Source organism: Hypanus sabinus, chromosome 7 (assembly GCF_030144855.1).
Source record: "Hypanus sabinus isolate sHypSab1 chromosome 7, sHypSab1.hap1, whole genome shotgun sequence".
NCBI classification, from domain to species: Eukaryota; Metazoa; Chordata; class Chondrichthyes; order Myliobatiformes; family Dasyatidae; genus Hypanus; species Hypanus sabinus.
In genome coordinates, this window is record NC_082712.1 from 121,428,606 (window position 1) to 121,452,671 (window position 24,066).

The window sequence follows — 24,066 nt, forward strand, 5'->3', positions numbered from 1 at the left end:
AAAATGTTTTTCCAAAGTTCAAGGTTCCAAGTAAATCAACGTACATATATGTCACCATATATAGCCCAGAGTTTCATTTTCTTGTGGGCATACTCAATAAATCCATAATAGAAAAGTAACCATAATAGAATCAATGCACCGATTTGGGCGTTAAGACAGTGTGTGCAAAAGCAAAAAAAAACTGTGGAAATACAAAAATAAATAAATAATAATAAATAAATAAGCAATAAGTATCAAGAACATGAGAGTTCTTAAAAGTGAGATCTATAGGTTGAGGAAAAATTCCACTGATGGGGCAGGTGAAGTTGAGTAAAGGTTGAGTAAAGGCCTTTGGTTCAAGAGCCTGTTGGTAGAGGGATAATAAGTGTTCCTGAACTTGTTAGTGTGAGTCCTAAGGCTCCTGTACCTACTTCCTGATGGCAGCAACAAGAAGAGAACATGTCCTGAGTGGTGGGGGTCCCTAATAATGGATGCTGCAACAATGCTCAGTATAGATATGCTCAGTGGTAGGGAGGACTTCACCTGTAATAGTCTTGGCTATATATATACTTATTTTTATAGGATTTTCCCATCAAAGGCATTGACATCTGCATACCAGGCCATGATGCAATCAGTCAATATACTCTCCACCATACATCTGTAGAAATTTGCGAGAACTTTAGATGTCATACCGAATCTTCGCAAGCTCCTAAGGAAGTAGAGGCACTGCTGTGCTTTCTTCATGATAGCACTTGTGTGCTGGCCCAGGACGGGTCCTATGAAGTGATAGCACCAAGGAATTTACTACCTCTGATCCTCTGAGGACTGGCTCATGGACCTCTGGTTTCCTCTTCCCGAAGTCAATAACAAGGTTTATTGACAATGCAGCTAAAAGCAAAGCTTGACTAGAGATATTGGGAAATGAGCTTGATCAGGTGCTCAGAGTCCCAGTGAGGAACAGTTGGAGTTCAAATGAGTCAAAATGAAAAAGGAAGCATATGTGTGGTTTTGGAAGCTGAAATTGCACAAGATCCTTACCAAATACTAAGGAAGCAGGAAAGGACAAGAGGACAGAAGGGACCGTGAAACACCTGTGGCAAGTGGGGTGAAAAGAGCCTTAAAGGACTTTATTCATATATTAGGAGCAAGGGAGTAACCAGGGAAAGGTGAGGATCACTTCAGGGAAAATGAGAGAATTTATATGCAGAGCCTGGGAAAAGGGTGAAGTTCTTAATAGAGTACTTCACATTGGTATTCACCAAGGAGAAGAACTTTGGTGATAGTGAGATCAAAAAGGAGCATGTTGATATTCTAGAGCATGTCAATATTTTAAGAAGATATTGAGTGTCTTAAAAAATTGTTAAGAGGAATAAGTGTTCAGGACCTAATGGAATATATTCCAGGATAGTGAAGGAGGAAATTACAGGATTCTTGACAGACTGTCAGAATAAAAGGTAAAGATAACAAGTGTAAGTAACCTTGGTTAAGAGACAAAAAGGAGGTGCATAGCAGGTGTAAGGCAAGTAAAAACAAATGAGGTGCTTATGGAGAGTAGGAAATGTAAGAGAGCACTGAAGAAAAAAATCAGCAAGGCTAAAAGGAGGCATGATGTTGCTCTAGCAGACAAGGTGAAAGAGAATCCTGAGGGATTCTACAGATATGATAAAAGCAAAAGGATTGCAAAGGATAAAATTAGTCCACTGGAAGACCAGAATGTAATCCATGTGTGGAATCAAAACAGATGGAGGAGATCTTAAATGTATTATTTGCATCTGTATTTACACAGAAGGTGGACAGAAGGTCTATAGAAGTGAGGCAAAGCAGCATCAACTTCATGGACCCTGTACAGATTACAGAGGAGGAGGTTACTGCCACCCTGAAGCAAATTGGGGTGGATAAATCCCCAGGGCCTGACAAGGTTTCTCTCAGACCCTACGGGAAGCAAGTGCAGAAATTGCTGGGCATTAGCAGAGATATTTAAATTATATTGAGTGATAGGGGAGGTAACAGAGAATTGGAGTATAGCCAATGTTGTTCTGCTTTTTGAAAAAGGCTCTAAACATAAACTAGGAAATTATAAGCCAGTCTGGCAACAGTTGTGGGAAGGTTATTGGGAGGTATTATAAGATACTAGATATGCAAGTATTTGGATAGACATGGACTGATTAAGGATAGTTGGCATGGCTTTGTGCATGGTAGGTCATGTCTAACCAACCTTATAGAGTTTTTCAAGGAAGTTACCAGGAAAGTCAGGATGAAGTCAAGTCAGTGGATATTTTCTACATGGACTTTAGTAAGGTATTTGAAAAGGTCCTGCATGGGAGACTGCTCAAGAAAATTCAGTTGCTTTGATTTCAGAAAGAGGTAGTAAATTGGATTAAATTTTGGCTTTGTGGTAGGTGCCAGAGAGTTGTATTAGAGGTTGCCTCTCTGACTGGAGGCCTGTGACTAGTGGTGTGCTACAGGAACTGGTGTTGGGTTCTTTGTTGTTTGTCATCTATATCAATGATCTGGATGATAATGTGGTTCACTGGATCAGCAAATTAGCAGATAGCACCAAGATTGGGGGTGTAGTGGACAATGAGGAGAGCTAGCATGGCTTGTAGAGGGATCTGAATCAGCTGTAAAAATGGGCTACAAAATGGCAGATGGAATTTAATGCAAACAAATGAGAGGTTTTTTTTTAACTTTGGTAGGACCGATTAGGGTAGATCTTACACAGTGAACGGTTAGGCACTGAGGACTGTGGTAGAACAAAGGGATCTGGGAATACAGGCCATAAATTATTGAAAGTAGTGTCACAAGTATATTCATAAAGAAAGCTTTTGGAACAGATGCCTTCATATATCAATGTATTGAGTACAGGAGATGAGATGTTATGTTGAAGCTTTATAAGACATTGGTGAGGCTTAATTTGGAATATTGTGTGCAGTTTTGGTCACCTACAGGGAAGATGTAAACAAGGTTGAAAGAGTACTGAGAACATTTACAAAGATGCTACTAGGTTTAGATGATCTGAGTTATAAAAAAGTATTGAATAGGTTAGGATTGAATTCTTCAGAACTTAGAAGATTGAGAGGTGGTTTAATAGAGGTATACCAAATTATGAGGGGTATGGAAAGGGTAATGCCAGCAGGCTTTTTCACTGAGGTTGGTGGGACTACAACCAGAGCTCATGGGTTAAGGGTGAAAGAAGAGAAGATTAAGGGGAACATGAGGGGAAATATCTTCACTCAGATGGTCTTGAGAATGTGGAGTGAGCTGCCAGCACAAGTGGTGCACACTAGTTTAATTTCAACATTTAAAAGATGTTTGGATAGGTACATGGATGGCAGGGGTATAGACAGCTACGGTCTTGGTGCAGCTCAATAAGAGTAGTATAGTTTGGCATGGACTAGATGGGCTGAAGAGCCTGTTTCTGTGTTGTACTTCTCTATGACTTTATGACATCTTTCTATCCTTGTTAGCCATGAGTAAGGTGCAGGAGGTCTGGAGAATAGCCAGTGCTGTTCCTTTGTTTAAGAACAGCAACTGGGACAAACCAGGAAATTACAGGGCTGTGAACCGTACATCAATGATAGGGTAATTGTTGGAGACAAAATTCAATTCGCATTTGGTAAAGGATTAACTTGTTAGGGATAGTTAACATAGCTTTGTGTGCAGGAGGTTATGTATCACAAATTTGATTGAGAATTTGATGAAATGATAAATGATAAGATGAAATGATAATTGATGAGTGTAGAACAGTAGATGTTGTTGACATGGACTTCAGTAAAATATTTGATAACGTTCATATTAGGCTGGTCCAGAAGCTTACATCACATTAGATCCAGGGTGAGTTGATAAATTTGATACAAAATTGGCTTGCTCATGGAAGACAGAGGTGGAAGGCAATGGTAGAGGGTGTTCTGATCGGAGGTCTGTGATGATTGGTGTTTTGCAAGAAGCAGTGTGGAACCTTTGTTGTTTGTAATACCTGTTAGTAATTTGGATGAAGAAGTAGGTAATCTGATTAGTAAAATTGCAGGTGATTTGGATATTGGTCGAGTTGTAGATAGCAAGGAAATTTGTCGAAAGATACAGCAGATTGTACTTAAGATAGAAATTGGCTTAGATGAAAGCAGATGGGTTTAATCCATCTTTTGGCAAATTAGAGGCATGCTTGGACACAGCAGCCATTCTGAGTCTGGTCAAAGGTGTATTAGTTCATTCTGAACATCACTTTCGCTGCTGGATACTAAAATCATCAAGTACTAGAGGACTATCCCATCAGCAAGTTGCTCAATAGTGATGGAGCTGGACTTAGTACATACCATTGTTGTGTTGTCGCAATGACTTGCTGCATACCATTGTGCTGAGACAGTCTGCCGTAGGAGTGATTGTCTTGGACATTTTCATTGTGACCGCAAGACCCTGTTGGACTTTGGCAACATAGAATACAGCAAATCTGATTCACTGGGAAGAGCGATGGCAAGGGAGCTGTGTTGCCTAGGTTGTGGTGCAGACTAGACCCTCTCTGCATGGTCACCTGTTATAGTTGCCCAGGGCAGGTGATGCCAGAGGTGGTGTGGGAGAGATTAATAGCCTCTGTGGGTGCACTGGAATCCGTATTGGGTTGGGGGCTGGCCCGTCTTGTTGGTGCTGCTCTCCAGTGTTTGCTCAGAGCTGACTGCCACTGTTAGCTCGGTGCCACCCTCTGATGTTATCTTGGTGTTGCCCTCTGGTGTTTGCTCAGTGCTGCCCTCCAGTGCTCACTCAGTGGAAGAATTGGATCAGAAAATCTTCCCATCCATTGACAGTCATGCGACTCAGGAACTTGGGATATATTACTTCTTTTCTTTGTGATTGTATGTTTTCCTGAAATTGTAAGCAAATGTGCTATTTGTGCTTTATGCTATGTGCAGTGTGTTGGAAATGTGTTTTGAGTCCTGGAGGAATGATGTTTTGTTTGGCTGTATTCATGTATGGTTGAATGATAATTAAACTTGAACTTAAGCTTGAAGTGTGAGAAGATGTATATTTGGAGATCAAATGTAAAATGAAAATGTACAATAAATGGCAGGACTCTTAGGAGCATTGTTGTACAAGGGATCTTATACTGCAAGTCCATTACTCCCTGAAAGTGTCAACACTAGTGGATAGAGTGGTAAAGACGGCATATAGTGTGTGGGGAGCATTGAATATAAAAGCTGCAAAGTTACGTTGCATCTCTATAAAACTTTAATTAGGTCACATTTGGGGTATTGTGTGCATTTCTGGTTGCCACACTATAGGAAGGATGCAGACTCTCTGGAAATAGTGCAGAAGAGGTTCAGGAGGATGCTGCTTAGTGTATCAGCCATAAGAGGAAGTTGGACAAAATTGGATTGTTTTCTCTGGAGCATCTGAGCTTGGAGGCCTGATAGAAGTGCTTTAATTATGAGTGAGAGGCATAAATAGGGTAGATAGTCAATGCATTTTTTCTCAGCTAGAAATGCAAATTACAGAGTATAGGTTGATGGTGGGAGGGACAAAGGTTAAAGGAGATGCGCAAGGCAGGTGTTTGTCACTGACAGTGGTAGGTGTCTGGAATGTACTCCCAAGAGAGGTGGTAGAAGCAGATACAACAACAACACTTAAGACAGGCATGTGCTTAGGCAGAGAACAGTGGCATGTACCCATCCACAGGCAGATGGGGTTAGTTTAATTTGGTAAGCACTAGGCCAAAAGCTCCGTTCCTGTGCTGTACTGTTCTGTGTTCTCGCATCAGCATTGGTCTCGTCTCAGCTGAAATCTTGTTCGTCATTCTCCTAATGATCAATGGGTAAATATGATAAACAAATGGTATCTTTTTGTTTCAGACACGTACCTCAGTGAATAAAATTGCTGTTTCTCCGAAGTGGAAGAATTATGGGCTTCGGATATTTGGCTATATACACCCCTACAAAGATGGTAAGGATGAATGAAATGGAACAAATAGGCACTATTTACTAGCTGGAACCATTATATTCCTCCAGTCCTCTTTGTTGGGAGACTTTGAGACCTATCACTAATGATCTGGTAAAGATAAAAGTATATTGAAAATAATCCACAGGTAGGTAAAATTTTGCTTGTGTTTGTGAGTACAACTAACCATTATACAAGGCAGACACCCGGTTGATCCAAAGTCAGATGGAGACATGAGATAACATTGCAAATTGTAGCTCACTATAGCAGGCTGCGTCTGTCTCCACTTCCTTTGCTGCAACATTGGTAGCCCTTGCCTCCAGAATTCAAAGCACAGTAATTTCTTTCCTAAATCGCTGTCTTCTTTAGTGCACTCTTCAATCCAGCTCTTGATATATACTTCTTTAAGCTTGAGGCCACCTGTCCTAAACCTTCACTTTTGATGCAGTCTCTGTTTTAGTTTTCCACAAAGCACTTCAGGATATTCTACTTTGTTAGAGGAGCGACAAAAATGTAATTTGTTGTTGCTCCACTATGGAACACCAGGGGAAAATTGAACTGAATGTCTGCTGCCTACAAATCAATGTCTGGAAGAGGAGATCAACAGCTGGCAAACTACACTGTTCCTTTGCATACACAATTACCTATCTCCTTCACCTTCCACTGTCATCCCTCCAGTCATTTAATCTATTCCACTTTCTACTCTCAAGTCAAAGTCAAAGTTAATTTATTATCAAACTGTGTACAGTACAAGTCACCTTATGTTGCCCTAAGATTCACTTTCTTGCAGGCATTTACAGGAAAATAAAAAAACACAATAGAATTTATGAAAAACTACATAAACAAAGACTGACAAAACTAATGTGCAAAAGATGCCAAATTGTGCAAAGTGAAAAACCAATAAATAATACTGAGAACATGAGTTTATTTTATTTTGTTTTTAGTTTAGCAATATGACACTGAATAGACCCTTTTGGGTCTTTGAACACTGACAACTGCAATTTAACCCTATCCTAATCGTAGGACAATTTACAATGACCAATTAACCTACCTGGTAAACCTTTGGACAAAGAACCCGAGGAAAACTCATTCATTCCATGGGGTGGACGTGCAGATCCTTACAGGTGACGCTGGAATTGAACTCTGAACCCCGACGCTCCGAGCTACAGCACCTTGCTAACTCTTATGCAATAGTGGTGAGTTGCAGAGACCTGAAAGTGAGACCATAGGTTGTGGAATCAGTTCAGTGTTGAGACGAGTGAATTTACCCTCTCTGATTCAGGTGCTTGATAGTTGCAGGATAATAATGGTTTCTGAACCTGGTGGTGGGGAGCCAAGGCTCCTTTACCCCCTACCCATTTATAGAAGAGAGCATGGCCTGTATATTTGCGTCTTTGTTGAGGAATGCTCTGTAGATTTTCCATTCCTGGGTGTTGGTGTTTCCATAGTACGCCATGATGCAACCAGTAAGGATACTCTCCACTGCGCATATACAGAAGCTTGTCAAAGTTTTAGATGACATGCCTAATTTATGCAAACTTCTAAGAAAGTAGAGGCACTGTTGAGCCTTCTTTGTGATGGCACTTACGTACTGGATCCTCTGATACAATATTGCCAAGGAATTTAAAGTTATTGACCCTCTCCATCTCCAATTCCCTGATGGGGATTGGCTCATGGACATAGAGCTCTTCCTCAGTAATCAGCTCATTGGTTTTGCTGATTTTAAGAGGTTGTTATGGTACCATTCAACCAGATTTTCAGTCTCCCTTCTATATGCTGATTCATCCCCATCTTTGATTTGGCCAACAACATTGGTGTCATCAGCAAGCTTAAGTATGGAACTGGAGTTTTACTTCACCTCATAGTCATAGTTATAAAGCAAGTGGAACAGGGGGCCAAGCACGCAGCCTTGTGGTGCATCTGTGCTGATTGGTGATTTCCAAGGAGATGCTGTTGCCGATCCAAACTGACTTGATTTTCAAATGAGAAAATCAAGGATCCAGTTGCACAGGGAGGTATTGAGGCCTGGTTCCTGGAGCTTTGTAACTAGTTTCGAGAGAGTAATAGTGTTGAATGCTGAGCTGTAGTCAATGAAGAACATCCTGATGTATGCTTCTTCACTGTCCAGATGTCCCAGAGCTGAGTGAAGAGACAATGAAATGGCATCTGCTGTTGATCTGTTGTGACAGTAGGCAAACTGGAGTGGATCCAGGCAGGGGTTGAAATGCTCCATGCCCATCATTTCCAAGAATGTTGTTACAGTGGGTGTAAGTACTACTGGATGTTAGTCCAGTTGTGTTCCCACATTCTTGTTAGACATTGGTATAACTGAAGCTGGTACCTCAGACTGCTGAAGCGAGAGATTGAAGATGTCCATGAACACTCCAGCCAGTTGATTAGCATAAGTCTTCAGATGCTCCAGCTGGACCGGATGTTTTCTGTGATTTGCCCGTCTGAGGAATGCTCTCATGCTGGCCTCAGAGACTGAAATCACAAAGTCATTGGGGTCTGAGATGGTTCCGGAAGGTGCCCCCATGTTCTGTCAGTCAAAGCAAGCATAAAAGGTGTTTAGCTCATCTGGGAGTGAAATGTAATTTATGTTGCGTGGTTTTGATTTGTAGGAGGTGATGGCACAGCTGTTGAGCATCCTTCTGTGATTCAACTTTAGTCTGGAATTGCCACTTCACATATGAGAGGCTTTCCAGAGTTCAGATCTGGACCTGTTGTACCTTCCTGGATTGCCTGTCCTTAACACTGTTGAAGTAGGCCTTATCACTTTGTTGTTGTTACCTCTGGTGCCTTGTTCTTTAGTCTCTGCCTGTATCGGGTAGGAGAATGACAGCCTGATGATCCAATTTTCTTATATGCAGTTGAGAGATGGAACAATATGCATTCTTGATAGTAGTGTAACTACTAGTAGTGTTTTGCAGATGACACAAAGCTGGGTGGCAGTGTGAAATATGAGGAGAATGTTAGCAGAATGCAGGGTGACTTAGACAGATTGGGTGAGTGGGCAGATGCATGGCAGATACAGTTTAATGCGGATAAATGTGGGGTTATCCACTTTGGTGGCAAGAACAGGAAGGCAGATTACTATCTGAATGGTGTCAAGTTAAGAAAAGGGAAAGTACAATGAGATCTAGGTGTCCTTGTTCATCAGTCACTGAAAGTAGGCATGCAGGTATAGCAGGCAGTGAAGAAAGCTAATGGCATGTTGGCCTTTATAACAAGGGGAGTTGAGTATAGGAGCAAAGAGGTCCTTCTGCAGTAGTACAGGGTCCTGGTGAGACCACACCTGGAGTACTGTGTACAGTCTTGCTCTACAAATTTGAGGAAGGATATTCTTACTATTGAGGGAGTGCAGCGTAAGTTCACAAGGTTGATTCCCGGGATGGCGGGACTGTCATATGTTGAAAGATTGGAGCCACTGGGCTTGTATACACTGGAATTTAGAAGGATGAGAGGGGATCTGATTGAAACATAAAAGATTATTAAGGGATTGGACATGCTGGAGGCAGGAAACATGTTCCCGATTTTGGGGGAGTCCATAACCAGAGGCCACAGTTTAAGAATAAGGGGTAGGCCATTTAGAACGGAGTTCAGGAAAAACTTTTTCACCCAGAGAGTTGTGGATCTATGGAATACTCTGCCTCAGAAGGCAGTGGAGGCCAATTCTCTGGATGCTTTCAAGAAAGAGTTAGATAGAGCTCTTAAAGATAGTGGAGTCAAGGGATATGGGGAGAAGGCAGGAACGGGGTATTGATCGTGGATGATCAGCCATGATCACATTGAATGGCGGTGCTGGCACGAAGGGCTGAATGGCCTTTTCCTGCACCTATTGTCTATTCTCTATTCTCTATTGTAATGGTGGTCAAGTGGCCCTCTGGTGCTGAAGGTGACATGCTGATAGTAGTTGGCAGAGGAAGCCTGATTAAAATCCCTGGCAAGGATGTGAAAGGCATTAGGGTAGGCTGTTTCTTATTTGTTATTCATGGCATTCAATACACCTAGTGATAGCTTGACATCTACCTTTATTAGTATGTAAACTGCAGTCAGGATTGTGATGGAGAACTCTCTTGGTAAGTAGAATAGTCAGCGCTTAATTATTGGATACTCCAGGTCGGGAGAACGTGTGAGAGACAAGACCACTACATCTAAGCACCATGATGAGTTTATTATGAAGCAGAAGCTGCCGTTGCTGCCCATTCTGGATGCCACCGTCCAGTCCATCCGGTGGATTGAGAACCCTTGGGACTGGAGCGCCATGTCCGGAGTGTTGGCCAGTGAGCCATGTCTCAGTGGAACAGAGAATCCAGCAATCCCCTGTCCCACTGCCTCACAACATTCTCTCCTCCATTCCCACTTCCTCCACATTTCAAAGCATGGTGAAATCTCTAACTTCTCCCAGTCCCAGAATTCTATCATGGTGTGGCAAAAAAATAGAGATGAACTGAAGGTTAGATTCCATTGCATCTGGCTATCCGTACCTTCACTGAGCATGACATTGAGGCCCATAGCAGCACAGGGCCGGAGATCATTGTTGTGTTGAACCTGAACTTCAGCCTTACCCCAGGACAACCTTTCTTGGAATGGTGATCTTCTCAATTTGACTGGTATCTACAACCTTGTTGCAAAAGGTTACACAGGGAGGTCACTTGAGTTTTCAGTGTTTATCATGTTTATCAGTATTTTAGGAATGACTTATTTTTAATATTTCAATCAACTTTACAGTTTTTACCCTTTAATAACAATGAGAAACATTTAGAACTATTAAAAAAGCCTGCAGCTTACTTGCCCACTCTGCGTAGTAAGGCCATGATTAAGTGTAACCGACCAGCAGTTAGCCCTCTGTAGCTGGGAAATGTAATTTGGTCAGGCAAGGATCACATGCAACACATCAGGCCAAGGATGATGTAACCTGCTAACAGTTTTTTGCAAACACTGTCTAAGCAGATGCTGTCTTTTTTATTACGCGGTCAGATTTGCCTTGCAATGTACAAAATTACATTACTTTTAGTATTTGATTTTAATAACATTTTTATTTTATTTGCTTTTTAAAATTTAATTTAGCTTGTCCACTGGATGTTACTAGCATTGGCAACGCCAGTATTTATTGTCTATTTGTAATTGGGCTATTCAGGGGTTATAGAAACATAGAAAACCTACAGCGCAATACAGGCCCTTCGGCCCACAAAGCTGTTCCGAACATGTTCTTACCTTAGAACTAGCTAGGCTTACCCATAGTCCTCTGTTTTTCTAAGCTCCATGTACAAGTCAAAACATTGATGGACTGGAGTCACAAATGTAATAGACCAGATAAGAATGTCAGGTTTTACTCCTTAAGAGATATGAGTGAGCCAACTGAGTTCTGTGACAATCAAATATTTTCGTGTTTACCAGTATTGGGACAAACAACATAATTTTGGATTAATTTTAGTCTTGAATTTAGTTTTCCCAGCTGCAATTCTGTGATTCAAATGTTTGTCCTTAGCTCAGTGTTCTGCCTAATAATCCTGTAACTTTAATGTCACACCACATTGTTCCTACCCACTTACATCAATGCTCAGTGCTGTTATCCTCCATTTATCAGCAACAGAGAAGAAATGTCATAATCCCATGAACATTATGTAGTTATGTAGTGGTTAGTGCGATGCTTTTACAGTTCAGGGCTTCAGAGTTCAGAGTTCAATTCCAATGCCACCTGTAAGGAGTCTCTACATCCTCCCCGCTGAATACGTGGGTTTTCTCTGGCTGCTCCAGTTTCCTCCCATAGTCCAAGGTGGATAGTAGGTTAGTTGGTTATTGTAAGTTGCCCCATGATTAGGCTATAGTTAAATCGGGGGTTTCTGGGCGGCATGCCTTGAAGGACAGAAAGGGTCTGTTCAAAGTTTAAAATTCAAAGTAAGTTTATTCTCAAATTACATATATGTCACCATATACATCTCTGAGATTCATTTTCTTGCAGGCAATTACATTAAATACATGAAACACAATAGAATCAATGAAAGACTGCACCCAACAGAGTGAACAACAACCAATATGCAAAAAAAAACACAACAAACTGTTCAAATACTAAAAGAAAGGAACAAAGAGATAATAATAATAATAGTAGTAACAAGAAAGAAAGAAAGAAAGAAAAAATATCGAAAACATGAGATGAACATACATTGAAATTGAGTCCAGTTCAGTGGGAACAGTTCAGTGATGGGGCAAGTGAAGTTGAGTGAAGTTATCCCCTCTAATTCAAGAGCATGATGGTTGAAGGGTAATAACTGTCAACGAACCTGGTGGTGCAATTCCTGAGGCTCCTGTACCACCACCTTCTTGGCAGCAGTAAGAAGAGAGCCTTGCCTGGGTAGTGGGGGTCTTGATGATGGATGTTGCTTTCCTGCAACAATGCTCCATGTACATGTGCTCAGTGGTAGGGAGGACTTTACTTGTGATATACAGGGCCATATCCACTACTTTTTAATTGAAGCCTGCTTGAAATAGGTAGGTACCTCAGAGCGCTGAAGTGAGAGGTTAAAGATATTGATGAACATTCCAGCCAGTTGATTAACACAGGTCTTTAGTACTCAGCCATATACTCCATTTGGGCTAGGTGCTTTCTGTGGGTTCAACCTTCCTGAAGGAAGCCCTCACATCAACCTCAGAGATTGAAATAACCGGTGTGAGTTTGTGTAAGTGCCGTTGTGTTTTGATGGTCAAAGTAAGCATAAAAGGCATTGAGCTCACCTGGGAGTGAAATCTGTATTGCTTGGGTAAACTTTGTAGGAATTAGTAGCATTCAAGCCCTGCCACAGCTGTCGTGCATCCTTCAGTGATTCAAATTTTGTCTCGAATTTCCACTTTGCACATGACATGGCTTTCTGGAGATCGTTCCTGGAACTCTTGCATTTAACTTGGTTGCCAGACCTGAATGCCACTGATCTGGTCCTCTGCACTGTTTGCCTAAATAAATAATTTTAAAAATAATCTTTGTTACCAGTAGTTAGAAAAGATCTGTGAGGTTCTGGTATCTTTGTTAATTGCAGAGATATTTTTCATCCATTCTGTCGCAGTATTTCACTGAATAGAAAATCAAAGAGAAAGCACACTGGATCATCAGAAATTTTGTCTCAACTGTAATGAATGAAGGAATGAAACTGAGAAATACATATTCACACAAAATCATTAGTGTCTTGGAGCCATGTAGCATGGAAATAGGCTTTTTGGCTCAACTCATCCATGGTTGGTTACCTGAGGTAGTCCCATTTGCCTGAACTTAGCTCATATCTCTCTAAACCGGGGTTCCCAGCCTTTTTTATGACATGAGCCCTTACCATTAACCGAGAGGCTGTGAACCCCAAGTTGGGAATCCCTGCTCTAAACCTTTCCTATCCACATAGCTGTCCAAATGTCTTTTAAAAATATTTTAATTGTACCTGCCTCCACAACTTCCTTTGGCAGCTCACTCGACATACTCTGTGTGAAAAGGTTGCCCCTCAGGGCTCCTTTAAATCTTTCTCCTCTCACCTAAACCTTTTCTCCTTAGTTTTAGACTCTCCCACTCTGGGAAAAGTACAGTGACTATTCCCATATCTATACCTCATGATGTTATATACCCTATAAATACTCCAAATGCAGCCTCACCAATATCTTGTACAGCTGTAACACAATGTCCCAGATGTTATACAGGTTGAGCATCCCTTACCCAAAATTCCAAAATCTGAAAACATCTGCAATCCGCCATTTTTTGAATGCTGAGATGACGTCAAAAACGGAAAATTCCACAGAGGGAAGTGTCCCAGGCTATATGGAAATCTCTGTGCACCATAGGCAGGTCTGAGAAGTGATTTCACATTTGTAATGAACAGAAATTAATGAGAAATAGAAAAACACTGCATAAAATGGAAAATAAAGATCTTGCCCATGTATTGAAAGAGTGGATTTGTCAGCACTGGAGTGAACATATACCTATTAACAGTAGACTGACCATGAAACAAGCAAAGATCTATCACGACAAACTGAAAATTTAAGGTAATTGTGCACATTCAATAGGCTGGTTCCAGAAATTTAAGAAAAGGCATGGCATTTAATTTTTAAAGATTTGTGGTGATAAAGCGTCTGCTGATCATGAAGCAGCAGAGAAATTCATTGATGAGCTTGCCAAGATCATCGCTGATGAAAATGTAACACACTGAATGACTGCATTAGTACATATGTGTGATTGAACAAACATAAGGAAAGGGCTGCTTATCAGTAGCACATAAATTCAGAGTTGGGAATTATGCCACTGACTGTCCCCCTGGGCAGCCCAGGTAATGATAGTTTACCTTTCTGGTTCTTCAATGTACACATTTTCATACACAAAATTATTAAAATATTATATAAACTACCTTCAGGATATATGTATAAATTGTATATATAATTATATAATGTCAGTGGATTTTGTGTTTAGACCTGGCTCCCATCTCCAAGGTATCTAATTATATAGATCCAAATATTCCAAAATCCAAAAATATAGGAAATCTGAAACACTTCCTGTCCCAAGCATTTCGGATAAGGGGTGCTCAACCTGTATTCAGTGACCTGACTGATGAAGGCAAGCATGGCATTTACCTTCTTCACCCTGTCTACCTGTGCTGCCACTTTCAGAGAACTATGTAGTTGTATCCTTAGACCCCTGCTCTACTAGCATGATAAAAATCAGGATGTCATTAGCTGAAATATTGGTAGTAGTTTTAACTGTGAAACTTTAAAGACAGAATGGGAGATGCCTGTTAGGTGAGACTATTCAGTGATGTAGTACAATATAAATCTTTTGTTTAAAAATATCTTGGTTATTATCTTGATTTCTAGCTCATCTGAGACTTAATCATGAGCAGAATACTCTCCGGCAACAGAAACATTTCCCTTTGTTCCTACATTTCTAAGTTGATGTCTCCCATAAATTCCACTGATGTTTAATTGTGGTGACTCCTATTCGATCCCTGATCAAGCCTTCCATCTCCTGGTTGTACTATTGTTTTACTTGTAATATTCTCCCATTCTTCTATAACAGTGAGGGAGGCCATTCAGCCCAGTAACTCTATACTGGTTTCAGTGAAATCCACTCAATCGAATTCTGCCACTTACTTCTTGTGAAACATTCTCCCTTGCATGCCCATCAACTCCATCCTGATTCTCCTAGCACCCACCTAGCACGAGGAGTGACCTGCCAACTTGCACATCTTTGGGATGTGAGAGGAAACGAGGTCTTGAAGGGTACCCATCCAGTAGCTAGGAGAATGGTCAAGGAGCCCCTGAGGTCAGAATCAAACCCAGGTCACTGGCGTTGTGAGACTGTAGCTCTACTAGCTGTACCACTGTAGCATCTGGAAAGTATTCCGCTGAAAATATAATGTGTTGCATTGCTTCTTATCAAAACATGGATTTCAGGGCAGCTGCTAATGATCACAGTGTTGGTTTCCACACAGGTTGTACTATGTGCAAAATTTACTAGTGGTTTATGAAAAATGATGCACCGAATATGGATGATAGAACTAATGTGCCTGAAACTCATCGTATCAGCATTACTTCAGGGTAAATTACTGAACTGTTTAAATGAAGTAACACTATTCCCACCCCATGAAACAAGATTTAATGTCTGTGATACTGTATAACCACTTTCACGCACTATCACTCATGACAGCGTCTTAGAACAAAGCTGACTGAAAGTAAACAGCATAAAAGAATAAAATACAGGCAGTTGAATGCTAAATGTTCATTAATCAGTGAAATATTCCTCAAAGCAGCAGCACAGGTTTAAGTTCAGGCCTGAAAGGTGACCTAGACTAAGGTCAAGAATGAGCAAGACATTCATACTGTAGGTTGGTAAAAAAGAGCAAAAAGGAGTGAGATTCAACCATTCAGTCCACTAACTGCTAAACAGTTAAATTGTGACTGACCTGCCCTCATCTTTAGCCATCTTTCACTTATTTCATGGATACTTTTTCCTGACATACAGTAATTCTTTTGAGCTTGGCTGTAAAAGCTGAACTTGCATCGGCTTGACAGAAGGAGCACGGTTTACATGTCCATTGTCATAGTGTTATACGAACCAGAGAAAGGTTGGTCAGCCTACTGACCAAGATTCACAATCCAGTCAATCCATGTGCCAGTGTTTGGCTCACAACCTTCCAAGCCGTTCCAATCATTGTGACCGTCCAATCATCCTTTAAAAGTTATTATTCTATCTGCCTCAGCCACTTCTTATGGCAGTTCATTCCACATAGGTCCCTCCATTGCTGCAAAAACTTAGCCCTTCAAGTTCTAGTTAAACATTTCCCTTCTCACCTTAATCCTATGCCCCCTAGTTCTTGATTCCCAGCCCTGGGGGAAAAAACTGAGTACATTCACTATGCCACTAGTCATTTTATACTTCAATGCCCTGACTTATGAAACTTTCTTCACCACCTCATCTACCTGGGACTCCATTTCAGGGAACCACGTATTTGTACTCCAAGGTCTGTTTGCTCTACAGCATTCTCCAGGAACCAGCTACTCACTGTCAAAGCCCTACCTGGATTTGATAATCCAAAATGCAACACCTTGCAAGTTCAAGTTCAAGTTTAATCATCATCCAACTATGCATTTGCATGCAGCTAAATGAAAATGTTTCTGGGGGCCAAAGTGCAAAACACAGTGCACACAGATCACACAGCACACAGCACATTGTACATACAGTTACGAAGAAAAAGACAGCTCATACAGTCACAAAAATAATATTATCTCAAGTCCCTAAGTGGCATGGCTGGTAGGTTGATGGTGTATGGGATATTGTCCTGGAGTCACTTATCTGAATAATATTTCATTAGCCATGGCTCAGCTCACTTAATCAGCTGATCAGGATCCTGTTGTCATTTTCGATAACCTTCTTCATTGTCACACTGGCTCTAATTTTAAGATTGCAATGTAGCCACCCAAGGAAAAGCAACCTCCATATTTACCCTTTCATTCTGTCTCAAACAAAGGCAATATCATTATCCCAGTGTTGATTGCCAACAGTTAACATTGGGTAGAAAATTTCCTCCAGCGTCAACATTCCATGGATAGACAATGGAATCTATTAATCAGTAAGCCAGCTAACTCCATCCACAATGAGAAATTAGCACTGAATATTTCCTCACAGTGCCCTCCTGCTTCTGTTTCAGTGCTGCTTTCTATCAGTGACACCAGCAGCACACTTAAGTACCAATACAAATGAAATATTCTTCCTTCATGTTGCCTGAAGTTCAGTAATTCAGTGACTTTTATAGTTGGTCTTCAAATATGTAAATGAAATTTGTAGTTACATATTGCATAACCTTGCATGGGCATCAATAACCTCTCTCTCTCTCTCTCTCTCTCTCTCTCTCTCTCTCTCTCTCTCTCTCTCACACACACACACACACACAACGGCCATTTTCCGACTGATTGATTGCCATGTAATGCAGCAGCAGTGGTGCTCAGAATGAACAAATACAGCTGCCAGGAAACATGGCATGCACACCCACGCATCTAGTCCTGTTGAAAATCCCTTGGGGCTCAGTTGATTTATGTGACAGTTTATGACAACAGCTCATCCCAAAATTAGTTGCCGTTATTTCTGACGTTAAATGACCAACTTTACTTCCAATTTTTATCACTGGTGTAACATTTACCATATGCACACAGTGAATGTTTGCTTCGGTTTTTAATTCTGTTTTGCAGCACAGGACATGGGACCTGTTTAGAACCAAGAAGTCAGTCAAGGCCTTATATAAATTGTAAAGTCAAGGTTATTTGCAGATTGAAAGTTGGTTTCTAATCTCGCCTGGGTGAAGGGCAGTACTAAAGGTAACAAAGTTTCTGTGAGGCTGTGGTAAATTAGTTATAAAAAATGACAAAAACATTTAAAAAGAGCCATAGAATCGGAGAGCACAGAACCAGGTCCTTTGGCCACCATGTCAATAACAACCAACAAAATCTGTCTTTACACTATAATAATTCCTTTTTATTCTCCCCACATCCCCATCTACTCCATTCCCAACCCCTCCCAGATTTTACTGCTCACCTACACAGAATTTACATTGACCAATTAAATGACCAAGCTTGCATGTCTTTGGCGTGTGGGAACAAACAGAAGCACTTAGGGGAAATCTACACTTCTTCAAGGAGAACATGAAGAGCATCAGAAGTCAAGATTAACTCCTTGTACCTGTTGCTATTGATGGTCTCAGAAAACCCAGGATAGCTCAGCTTCATTAAAAGGATCAATTTCCAACATCATCATTGGGATGGAGCTATTTTGTGAAAAAATTAGGCTTTCCTTTGTTGGTTGGGAACTAGTGATACACCATGCCCATGACTTGTTCCTCCTTGCTATGATGGACTGGTTTTTGATGAAGAACTTAGTGTCCCAGGATTGTATATGTAAATGTGGATGAGGCTTGCTCTGTCTTTCAAAGAACAGTTCTGCTGGTTCTGTGGCTAGCCTGCTGCTTGAACCACAACTAGTTAAGTTTCTAAATCTCAGAGATCAGCAATAAGTTAAAAGTGTTTGCTGTTGACCACAGCATTCCTGGCTCCTTGGATGTGTCCTATTACTCTGGAATAAATATTGTCCCAGAGTCACTCACGTTGAAAACTGCCTAACAGTTTTTTCTGTAGGTCAGTGTCAAGATTGGAAAATTATATTGAAAACAGAATCTCACATTGATATTGTGTGGGACAGGAATGTTCTAATTTAAGTATGGAGTCTCCTTTGCCATGTATGAATATTGGCCACCTCTGTCCTGCTGCTTGTTAACTCACCTATGTTATCCTTCATCTCTATTCTTCCTCCTCTTCCTCACTCTTCTCCTTTCTGTTTCTCCTCCCCTCCTCCAGTCACCCTTATCTCTGTTCCTCTTTGGTTCACCCTTATTCATTTATCCTTTCTTTTTGTTCCCATGTCCTCTGCCCACCTTTTCCCGACCTCCCACTTCCTTTTCTTGTCCTCTCCTTCCCATGCTTCCTTCTACCTCCACGTTCCTCATCCATTTAGTTGTCAAAGAACCACCGGGAAATGGTTGAGATAGTATGTTGCCAGAATGGAATTTAGGACACAATTAGGATTCCAGTTGTTCCAGGTTCCCCACTGGGAGATTACTGACAGGTGAGATCATGTTTAATTTACTATACTTTCAGTGAAGAGATTCAGTTAAAGAGTTGAAGGGACATTAAGTGTGGGAGTTCAGAAACAGGTCCTTTAGCCCACCAACTCTGCACCAAACATCGAGCACTCATCTATGCAATCCTGTTTTATTCTTCACAGGGGGTGGCATGATAGCATAGTGGTTAGCACAACACTTTATCGTACTGGCGACCTGGGTTCAATTCCCACCGCTGTCCTGTAAGGAGTTTGTATGTTCTCCCCATGATTTTATGAGTTTCCTCCTTCATGCCAAAGACTTACTAATTGGTAGGTTAATTGCTCATAGTAAATTGTCCAGTGATTAGGCTAGGATTGAAATCGGAAGGTTGCTGGGCAGTGTCTCTCAAGGGGCCTCTTCCACACTGTATCTCATTAAACAATAAATAAATTAAATTTTTTTAATTCCCAGATTCCTACACTCATCTTCAAACAATGGGCAGTTTCTAGTAGCTGATTCAGATTGCTCATTTTGAGGATATGAGAAGAAACTGGAGAAGCAGAGGAAGTCCTCCAGGTCACAGAGAGAATGAGCAAACTCTGCACAAGTAGCAGCAGAGGTCAGGATTGAAACCGGGCCAGTGGAGGTGTGAGGCATCAGTTCGGCCAGTACTGCCACTGTGTCACCCTTGTTTGCTGTCAGCTGATGTTAATATCCTGGCTATTTTCTCTTCTGTAGCTTAAGGTAGAACCGATACCAGTACAACACAAGAACTGGCCCTTGTTTGTATTGTCCATTATTCCAATTTAATCCCATCTGCCTGCACATGGTCTGTATACCTCACTGTTATATAGCTACCTAAATGCCTTCTAAACGTTGCTAAAATATTGACCCCTACCACTGCAGCTGGCAGCACATTCTAGGCACCTGTCATTCCCTGTGTAAAACAAAATCTCCCCTTCTCATCTTAAAGCTATGATATCCAGTATTCAACATTTGTACCCCCAAGTAAAAAGACTTCATCTCCCCAACTATGCCTCTTGTAATTTTATACAGGACCACTGTAGTTTGGGTGCCTGGGGCAGGCAAATTAAACAAGGGCTGGAGTGTCCCACAATGATCTTGTACTGGAGAAGCTTCATTATACCAGTGCCCAAGAAGAGCGTCGTGACCTGCCTCAGTGACTATCGCCAGCTGCACTTACATCCACAGTGATGAAGTGTTTTGAGAGGTTGGTGATGAAATATACCAGCTCCCGCCTGAGAGGCAATTTGGATCCACTCCAGTTTGTCTATCAGAGCAACAGATCCACAGCAGGTGCCATTTCATTGCCTTGTCACACAACCCTGGAACATCTGGACAGCAGAGATGCATACATCTGGATGCTCTTCATCAATTACAGCTCAGTATTTAATACCATCATCCCCTCAAAACTAATTAAGAAGCTTTAAGATCTTGGCCTCAATACCCCCTTGTGCAATTGGATCCTGGATTTCCTCACTCCTAGACCCCAGGCAGTTTGGATTGGCAAAAATACCTCCTCCATGATCTCCATCAGCTTGGGTGCACTACGGTGCTGTATGCCTAGCTCCCTGCTCTACTCGCTTTACACTTTTGACTGTGTGGCTAAACACAGCTCCAACATCATAGTCATGTTTGCTGATAACACCACCGTTGCGGGGCATATCAAAGGTGGTGATCAAACAGCATACAAGAGGGAACAGAAAATTTGGCTGAACGATGTCATAACAACAACCTCTCACTCAGTGTCAGAAAGACTAAGGAACTGATTGTAGATTCAGGAGAGGGAAACCAGAGGTCAATGAGCCAGTCCTCATCAGAAGAACAGCTATGGAGAGGGTTAGCAACTTCAAATTCACGGATGTTACTACTTCAGAGGACCTGTCCTGGACCCAGCATGAAAAATGCAATTGCAATGAAAGAACAGCACTGCCTCTACTTCTTTAGGAGTCTATGAAGATTTGGCATAACATTAAAAAATTTGCCAAACTTCAGTAGACATGTAGTGGAGAGTGTATTGACTTTAAACGGAAATTCCTACAAAAGGTAGTGGATTCATCCCGGTACGTCATGGGTAAACCCCTCACAACCATTGAGTACGTCTACGTGAAACGCTTTCGTAGGAAAGCAGCATCCATCATCAGAGATCCTTACCATCCAGGCCATGCTCTTTTCTCACTGCTGCCATCAGGTAGAAGGTACAAGAGCTTCAGGGCGCACACCACCAGGTTCAAGAACAGGTACAACCACTCAACCATCAGAATCTTGAACAAAGGGGATAGCTACACTCACTTGCCCATCCATTGATATATTCCCACAACTAATGATCTCACTGCAAGTCTCTTTATTTTGTTATTTCATATTTTTCTTACTTATTGCTATTTATTTATATTTGCGATTGCACAGTTTGTTGTCTTCTGCACTGTAATAGATCTTTCATTGATTGTGCTACAGTTACTGTTTTATGGATTTGCTATGCCCACTGGAAGATGAATCTTAGGGTTTGTATTTGGTGACTGTAGTGAACTACATATACCTGTCTGGACACCCCCCCCCCCCCCCCCCCCGCTGACTGCTCCTGTGGCTCCTCCCACAGACCCCTGTATAAAGGTGATTGGAGGCACTGCTCCTCCCTCAGTCTCCAGGATGTTGTGTGGTGGTCGCTTGCTGCTGACGGTGCTTTCTTCCAGCCAATAAAAGCCTACCTTGACTTACGTCTCCGAGAGTTATTGATGGTGCATCAGTGACATATAGGTACACTGATTATAAAATTTTACTTTGAACTCAGCCAAAGAGAAAACTTTTTCATTGGAATCCTTTGATTCGCTATTGACTGTTATAACACTGAGATTTATTGCTTTACTTTAGCAAAGGTGCCTAGTCTTGAGACCTGTCAATGTGTAAGTAGCAAAATTAGCTAATAATATCCAGAAAATCTTATTTCAATGCTCCCCCATTCCTCTGCTGCATCTATTTCAATTATGTTATGTTAAATGAATTTAATGAGCTTAATACAATCCTTAAACAGCTACACCCAAGGAACTCCATATCCATGTTGACTGGCCATTCAGATTTTTTCCCTTGCCTCTTGTCTTTTATGCATTGATGGATGTTGCTTCTTGTTTTCAACAAAATTGAAAAATATGTTGTCAATATCTGCCTCTCTCTCTCTCAGCTTCACATTGTCCATCTTTGCCTCTTCCCTTTCTTGCCTCTTCCATTTTCACCTCCAGAGATGGCCCACAACTGATGATGTGCTATTTGCTTACTGACTCCAAGAGTTCCATTAACTAGTCTTCCTCCTGTCTTAATTCCTAAAAGTATTTCATTTTCTCAAGTCTGTTCTCACATTACTCATTTATTGCAATGCAGAAGGATGCCACTTGGCCTATCAGGTCTAAGCTGGTTTCCAGCAAAGCAATCCCATCATTGCCAATTCTCTACATTTTATTCTTCTATCACCTTGCGAACTGTTCTTCCTCACATGCCCACCAGATTCCCTTTTTTAAAAAAAAAGTTTGGAATGGAGGAACCTTAACAGCTCTGAAAAGCCCACTCAAGGAGACTATGCAAATACTTCCACCTGATTCATAATGAAACTTGAATACCTGGAGTTGTGAAGCAGCAATCTCACTATTCTGCTTTGCACTTCCTTCACACTGTCCAGTGTTCTAAATATTCTCCTCAGGTAAAGCAGCAATTCACTTTGACTTCTTTCAATTCAGTGTATTGTATTTGCTGCTCGCAATATTGTTTCCTCCGTAGTGGAGAGACCAAATGCAGAGCGGTTGATTGCTTTGCAGAACACTTTCATTCATTTGGTAAATGTGACCCTGTAGTTGTCACTTTACCTTGTCACTTGTTATTTTAATCTTCTTTTCACTCTGACATCTCCATCATCAGCCTCCTGTACCGTGCCCACAAAACTCAGCGTAAGATCAAGGAATGGCACCTTGCAATTATAGCCTTCCAGACTCAACGCTAAATTCAGTCTTTCAGATATTGATGCTGCTGTTCCCACTTACACATCCTGTAGGCATCTCTCTTTCTCGAACCATTCCCACCCACTTTAGCCATATATCATTATCTTTTTATTGGGTATTATGGTAGCATAGCAGTTAGTGCAAACCTTTACAGCTCTAGTGATCCCGTTATCCTCTGTAAAAAGTTTCAATGTTCCCCTAGTGAACCCAATGGGGTTTCTCCAGGTACTCCGATTTCTTCCTATATTCCAAGGAAATGCGGTTTCGGGTTAGGGCTAGTAAGCTGTGGGCATGTTGTGTTGGTGCTGGAAGCATGTGATTTGCCCTCAGCAAATCCTCGGACTGTGTTGGTCTTTAACACGAAATGACGCATTTCACTGTGTGCTTAATGTTTCAATGTATGTGTAACATGACAAATAAAGCTTATCTGTAATGTTTACTCTTTTTATAATTACGAAACCTTTTTGCCTTCTGCCGTATCATGGAAACGACATTTTCTTCCTCCTCATTTTCAATTTGTTTTTCTCTGTCGTGATAATAAAAAGTTATTGACCTGAGAAGTTACTGCTTTTATTTTCTCCACTAATTCTGAACACTTACAAAATATTCTGGATTTATTTTTATGTTATGTGAATGACATGGCCTGTAATGATGCCTTGTATGTAAAGGGTCATCAGCATTCAGAAAACTTTTGTGCCTCTCTCTTTGGCCATCAATTGCTTTGGTCTTTGCATGCGGTATGTGGCAATGGAGTAAAAATAGCTTCATTCGTAATTATGGATATGAAAATATTTATCAAATTTCCTTTAAGTATTGTGTATCTCAGTTCCATTACTCAACGTTAACTAGTTATCTTTCCCTCGACCTTGTTGACAATGATCAGTCGGTATATGTGTGAAGCTTTCCCTTGGATTCTTGATAAATCATTGTGATGTTGTTTATTGTTTGTAATTTTAAAGAGATCCTCAAATATGTGGATGTCCATAAAACCTTATTAATGCTGGTGAAGTATCAGAGGGCAAAATGGAATGGAGTCTTAACTA

General features: G+C 41.1%; 1 protein-coding gene across 1 annotated transcript in view; it reads left to right on the forward strand.

Moving 5' to 3' along the window:
• b4galnt4a (beta-1,4-N-acetyl-galactosaminyl transferase 4a) overlaps positions 1 to 24,066 on the forward strand; it is an 819,684-nt gene that overhangs the window by 472,067 nt on the left and 323,551 nt on the right. Inside the window, exon 5 of the mRNA XM_059975496.1 lies at positions 5,820 to 5,910. Coding sequence (XP_059831479.1) covers positions 5,820 to 5,910 — 91 coding nt within the window. The remainder of the gene's footprint in view (positions 1 to 5,819; positions 5,911 to 24,066) is intronic.